A 6,943-nucleotide genomic window follows, 5' to 3' on the forward strand; every position below is an offset into this window, starting at 1 on the left:
TCGTCGCCATAGCGTCACCGCAGCACCCGGAGGGCTACTGTGAGCCACATTGTGGGCATTAGGATTCGGCATAGGCGGCTCCTTCGGTCTAGTATATGTTAAAAATCAACTATGTATGGATGCATTCTAGTCCTACTGCTTGTGTTCTTCTGCCGCACGAAATTTTATTTTCAGATTTTAAAGATCCACCAGCCGCAAATAATATACTAGCAGCCGTCTCGTGTGTCCACCTTCTTATCGATCTTGTGATAAAAAAACAGCATACTATTCTTGGTCATATACATGCATGTACGTACATATAAACATAACAAAGTTTCACCAAAATCGTGTCGAACATGTGTATTCTAGTTTCTATTCTTGTATTGTTAATTTAAATACTAATATTTCATGCAACATTGAATCGATTTCCGCATCGACACATGGGATGTCATCATCTCTAGCTAACCCTAGTGCAAGAACGAGATGCCTTCGATCGATCCCGTACCTGGATCACATTGTACAAGTCAACTGCGCGTCATCGATCAATCGATCGATTAATTCCCTAATTAATTCTTCACACGTCATTCCCTTTGGCAACACCAATCGAAGTCCCCGTATGCGATCGATGGGGACGGACGATTTTATAAGGTTGTGGTTAGGTCTTGGACTGAGATTTAATCAAGTCACAGTGAAGTGATATATTTTTTCTGTTTCAAAATAAATGTTAAAAATTTAGTCCTAAATTAACCACACCCTTATTAAAAAAATCTTAAATTAGTGACACTTATTTTAAAACGGAGTTAGAGCGCTCATCGTGATTAAAAAATATGTGGCTGAGAGAAGTAAGCTAGGCACTACGCAAGACATTACAAATAGCCTTCGCTGAAGTCTGGCCGGGCAGCAGGGCAGATCTGATTGAGGCTAGCTCGAGGTCGAAACTATTGCTTTCCATCCACATCCACCACAATGGCGGTGGCGTCGCCTCTGCCTCTGCAGATTTTCGTGGCCGCGCTTCTTGCGCTGTCCCTGTCCACGACAGCGTCCTCATCGCCTGCGCCTGTGAACCGGAGCAGCTGCTACAAGCGTCTATTCAGCTTCGGCGACTCTCTAACTGACACAGGCAACTACATCATCCACTACTCCACCGCGTCAGGGCCCGTCCTAGCGCTGCCATACGGCGAGACCTTTTTCGGCCGCCCCTCCGGCCGTTGGTCCGACGGCCGCCTCATCGTCGACTTCATCGGTAAGTGTTTGGACGACACGTCGACATCTACTTAGTACTTACATGCATGATGCATGATAATTCGTACGTGCAGTGGAGAGGCTGGGGTTCCAGTACTGGCCGGCGTACCTGCAGGTGTCAACCAGGAAGCTACCGGCGGAGGAATTCCGGTACGGCGCCAATTTTGCGGTTGCGGCCGCCACGGCGCTGAGCCAGGATTTCTTCCTGAAAAAGAACCTCAGCGTTGACCTGCTTACCCCGAGCCCGATCCCCCCTTACTCCCTCGGCGTCCAGATCGGCTGGTTCAAGAAAGTGCTCGCCATGGTCGCCTCCACGGACCAAGGTAACGTGTACCACAAACAGAAGATAACAAAACCAGAGCAATTAAGTGCACGCATAGCGCCATGGCTACGCTGCCTACGCAAACGCACTGACCACCGCATCATGGCCATGCAGAGAGGAAGGAGTTGATGGCGAGCTCGCTGTTCCTGGTGGGGGAGATCGGCCTCAACGACTACAACCACCCCTTCTTGCAGAACAAGACCCTCGAATGGGTCAGGCCCCTCGTGCCCCAGGTCATCAGGTCCATCGCTATGTCCATCGAGGCTCTGATCGAGCTGGGCGCCAAGACCATGTATGTGCCGGGTATCTTCCCGCTGGGGTGCACCCCGCTGTACCTCTTCCTCTTCCCCGACGACGACCGCGACCATGCCACGGGCTGCCTTCAGAGGCTCAACGACCTCATCCTCGTCCACAACCACATGCTGGAAGCCAAGCTCGAGAAGCTCCGCCGCGACCACCCCAGCGTGTCCATCACCTACGTTGACTCCTACGACAACGTCCTCGGCCTCATCACCGCGCCCACGCAAAACGGCAAGCCCTAAGCAAGAATCCTACCATGGCAACACATCATGTCCAGAACGGCTTTGATCTTACTGTATTATTTTCGTGGTGTGCATTCAGGGTTCGGCAAGGAAACGGTGTTAGAGGCCTGCTACCCCGTCTTCATTTCGGGATCAGCGGCGGTGCCGTGCCCAGACCCGTCTAGGCACGTAAATTTCGACGGCCTGCACATGACGGAGGCGGTGTACAAGCTCATGGCCCGCGGGATGCTCGACGGCCCGTTCGCCGCGCCGCCCATCATGTCCACATGCAACCATAACTGCTAGCGCAATAGTGCATGTTACATCTGATTGTCAAAGTATCGTACAGAATATTGCTCAAGGGACAGGAGAAATGTACGAGGTTATCATCAACGATATTGACTCTCAGAAGTCTAGATTTGTACTAAGTTATTTTAGATGATTGTGAGCCATCCGATCTAGATAGGCATATATCAGAAGGGTTGGATGCGTTTTGCTACGCCGTTAATGTTTTTTTTAAATAAACTGTTTCAAAATATAAGGTGTGTCACTTTTTAAAAAACCAAATCGTTTAAGGTTTGATCAAAGTTATATAGAAATATATCAAAATCCAAAATATCAAACATGTATAGTTGAGATAATTGCAGGGCACTACCACACTTGGACACGTCGTAACGGATTGGTATCAATAGTCATAGAATTTGCGCATTAGTATCATTTCAGAGACTAATTGTTGCAATACGGAATGACAGGCATATAAACGCGTATTGACCACGTATCTGACAGACCTGGCCCGCATGTCAGGTGACATGTGTCATATGTTTTTGCAGAAAGACCCCTGCCGACTATACTTAATCATAGACATGTCCTTTACGAAAATATTAAAAAGTTGGTTGAAGCCAGTATTCGAACCGGCTGACCTCCCGATTGAACTGGCACGACCGTGCCACTGCACCAGCTAGCTTCCTTCAACCATAGATGGATACTACCTCTTTACTAGCTAAATGTCCATAAGTTGTCACGGAACACCATAACAATGTTGCATTGGTTGTATTTGTTCCATCAGATTCATCTCTTTTTTCGTTGGTTTAAAATTTTCTCGACACACATCTTATTTATCTTACCCAGGTAAGACAACCTCTCCTCTAGCTTCAGTGTCATTACACTATTTTATTCCATATAGTTTCACTATGAAATGATAAGCTAGCTCTTATTTGTCATTCGATATTTTTATGGATTGGTAAGGTTCATATGTAGGTGTATGTTTTTCAAGTATTTGGATTTTAGACCCCCTGTGATTTTTTTGAGCTGAACGTATTGCCATTATCTGAACAAAGCGAGCGTTGCATAAAGCCATAAACATACTGGTTTTCAAAGATGAAAACAAAAAATGCATGAGTTCTTACCGAAATCGGATAAGGATACATAGAAATTGAAGAGAGTTCCATGTGTACATGCTTGCCCACCAAATGAACTTTTATCCAAAGAATGTGAGAAATAATCTAAGTGCACACTGAATGCCATATCATTTATTTACAAAGTCATATTGTGAAATTTTCGGACCAAGTATTGAATCAGTTACTGTTTCAAGTCAACCTGATCTTCGGAAGCACCTCAGGATCAACATATAGTTTACTGCAGGAAAAATAAAAAATAAGGGAAAGAACCTTGAACGACCCATTAACCCACACACAACATCCAACACAGAAGTTGCAACATGCCAGTCTCGGCTTGTGACCCAATCAGTAAAAAAAAACTTCAACAATATGTAATCTTTACCTGTATAGTCGCATGCGTTTGTTAGAAACCAGCATGTGCACATCAACCTACCAAGGGCAAGCGTGGTGGAGCACAAGCTAGAGGTATCCGGTCCATGGTTGGTCCCAACCAACGAACGCACTCTGTAATTATACAAGAGTTATAACCATATAGGCATATGGCAATGGAAGGAGAAGATATTGTGGAACGTAAACTCTGTAAATTGTAAATCGACATCAGAAAAACAATGACAAGAACATAGAAGGCATGTGTCTCCTACAACTGAAGCATGTACATCTAGCAAATCAAAGCAAGTCTGTATAATTAGTTTGAGGTTAAGCTCGTGCATTACCATACATCTTTTAGAAGGAAGAAATCATACATCACCCAAAAACTACAAGAATAATGAAAAATAAGGAAAGAACCTTGAACCACCCTCACTGTCGAACAGCTCGTATGCGCGCCGAGCATGCTGTTCCCAGGTCTCCAGGGCTTCCATCTGATATACACTATTGGCAGAGGCCGCAAACTCTTCGAAATCCAACTTTCTGTACTGAAGGGTGCATACCTGGTACACCATCTTGGCAGGTAAGTGGGCGTCCCAGTCTAACAGATCATACAACTCAAGATCTGTAGAAGGCTTACCGTGTTAACAAAGTCGATAGCCCTGTAATCCTTCATTGCGTCCGTGGAATTCTTCACCAGAGCCTGCAAGTTCCATTTTCCATTTTCAGCAACTGCATGCTATAAATTAGACTGAGTAACGAATGTAATATTACTAACCGATTTCAAATTATGCAAGAAGATATAACCACTCTTATTTGGACCCAACAATTCAAACTGCTCTTTCAGATAGAACGGTTGATTCGCTATCAATGTCTTAGCTAGGGCCTACGAAATAAATGGACATCCATAAAACATGGCCTCAGGACATAATGGTATGAAACTAACTGTACAGACTAATATGTTTATATAACAGCGACCTTAGGTATCTCAAGTACTCAATGCAAAAAAAATGTGGGAAAGAAAATAAATTATGGATTGCATATTGAAGAACAAATTTGCAACAAATAATATGCATAAAATCCTATATGCTTTGTTTTCTTAAGTCTGTTTCAAGTGCATAGTGTATACCCTCAAAGCAGACTTCCGCAATGAAGATGAACTGATATAAGCTCTCATAAGCTTGTAGATTATCATATCTAAAGGAATCTTCACTTGTTGTGCATCTCAGATCCATGGGTGACCTGCAGGTACCATTGCACAAGTAAACAGTTAAGCATCATTCTGCAGAAGGATAGTCTTCCGAAGGAGGACATTACTGTACATCAGTGCCAAACAAATATAGTTCTTACTGAGAGCTTGTGAGGCAGACATCCTCTTGTGGTAATCCTTATTAAGCAACCTTTTTACGAAGTCTTTGGCTTCAGCAGAGAGAGTACGCCATGGGGCCTCATCAAACCTTGGTTCTGCCTTAAGGACAACTCGGAATATTCCAGATTCTGTGGGTACCCAGAAATGTCGGCTCCCACAAAGCAAAATGTAGGCAATTACTCCAATGCTCCACATATCTCCCTCAATGCCATAAGATCGATGAAGCACCTGAGGAGCAACATAATACGCGCGTCCAACAATGTCGTTTAGTCTTTCATCTGAAGATGTAACAATTGTGGTGTCTCACAATACAGTCACATTTAAATGTAGTAAAAACAAAATGTTAAACAAAAATCTGAATGGAAATATGTTAGACTAACCTGGCTTTACGAAGTCAGACAAACCAAAGTCTATGACCTTCAAGGCTGAGTTTGGTCTTCCTCCTCCAACCTATCTGGTGTGCCATCATTGAGATCGGCGGCACCTCCTCCTCCTGCACGGCCTGCCCTCGAAGATCAGATTTGTTCCTCTTCTCACCTTGCATGGCCGCGAGGCAAGAATGGTCGGGCTCGCTGACATGGCGGCCTTCGTCGTGGCGTCCTACCTCAGCCCTCTCGTCCACACCCGCACCCACACCCCAGACCCCTCTCAGCTTTCGACTCCCACGTCCCATGCCTCCTGCCCATGAAACACCACCCGCCTGCACCGCCTCATCCCAAAGGGTGAGGGACAAGGTGCGGCGATGGAGGGGGAAACGGCCTGAAGGGAGTTGGAGAGCGGCGACCGGCGAGGCGATAAACGGATTGCCGGCTGATTTGGGCGGTTGTGGATGGGAGACGTGGGTGGGGGTCTGCGGGACGAGACGTGCGTGTGTGGGCTTGGTGCGTGCGTGGGCTTGGTTTTCCTTCCGATATTTTTGGATCGCAGGAGAAGGAGGTTACGAGGGAGGTGCGTTTTCGGGTGGTGCGTGGGTTGTTCGAGGTGGGGAGGTAGATGGTTTTCTCTATGAACCGGTTTTTTCTATATTAAATCGATTGGTTTTTGGAGGGATGGAAAAAATCGGTGAAACTGCTAGCGATGGCAGTGCTAGCGAGGGGGATCTGTCGTGGTCGAACCATCACGACAAACGGCAGATCCCCTTTAATAGTAGAGATAAGATTGTAAGTTTAAACCAATTAAAAAAACAAAAAATGACAATATAAGATTTCTTTAATGTTTTTCACACTTCGTTATTATTAGGTTTTTCATGTTTTTCTTTATTTTACATTTCTTTTTTCCATAGTTTAGTATACAGTTTTTTTAATAAAACACATGTATGCTGACCCTAGGTATATACTGTAGAAATGTAGGAGTACCATTCGTTCAGCCTATCCGCAGTTGTTCATGGCGACAAAGTATTTAAAAAATATATTTTGTATTGAAAAATGTTTAATATATATATATATGAACCTGTAGAACATCTATATAATTATTTTGTACATGTTAAACATTTTCTATTACCTGCTTATTATTGTATGTTAAATATACATTTTTTGCCAACTATTGTGGTAATGCAAAAATCATGGTAGTAAACAATTTTTAAAACTGTACAAATATATTTAAAACGGTACAAAAATCATGGTAGTAAACAATTTTTAAAACTGTACAAAAATCATTCCTACCTTACAGGAATAGCATCAACATTATAGTGATCTGCACATGGTATAAAGCCGATATAGAGCTAGACGCAGAAACAAACATTAAGAAA

General features: G+C 44.1%; 1 protein-coding gene and 1 pseudogene across 1 annotated transcript; one reads left to right on the forward strand and one right to left on the reverse strand.

Annotated features, from left to right (window-relative positions):
* Positions 1-893: 893 nt before the first annotated feature.
* Positions 894-2,563, forward strand: LOC123440155 (sinapine esterase-like). The gene is made up of 4 exons (XM_045116725.1): positions 894-1,222; positions 1,296-1,544; positions 1,658-2,074; positions 2,165-2,563. Exons 1-4 carry the CDS (start codon positions 946-948, stop codon positions 2,368-2,370), a joined length of 1,149 nt encoding a protein of 382 aa, XP_044972660.1. The 5' UTR covers positions 894-945; the 3' UTR covers positions 2,371-2,563.
* A 1,087-nt stretch (positions 2,564-3,650) lies between these two features.
* On the reverse strand, positions 3,651-5,869 carry LOC123441851 (annotated as a pseudogene).
* Positions 5,870-6,943: the final 1,074 nt, after the last annotated feature.

The sequence above is a fragment of the Hordeum vulgare genome, chromosome 3H (assembly GCF_904849725.1).
Source record: "Hordeum vulgare subsp. vulgare chromosome 3H, MorexV3_pseudomolecules_assembly, whole genome shotgun sequence".
Lineage (NCBI taxonomy): Eukaryota > Viridiplantae > Streptophyta > Magnoliopsida > Poales > Poaceae > Hordeum > Hordeum vulgare.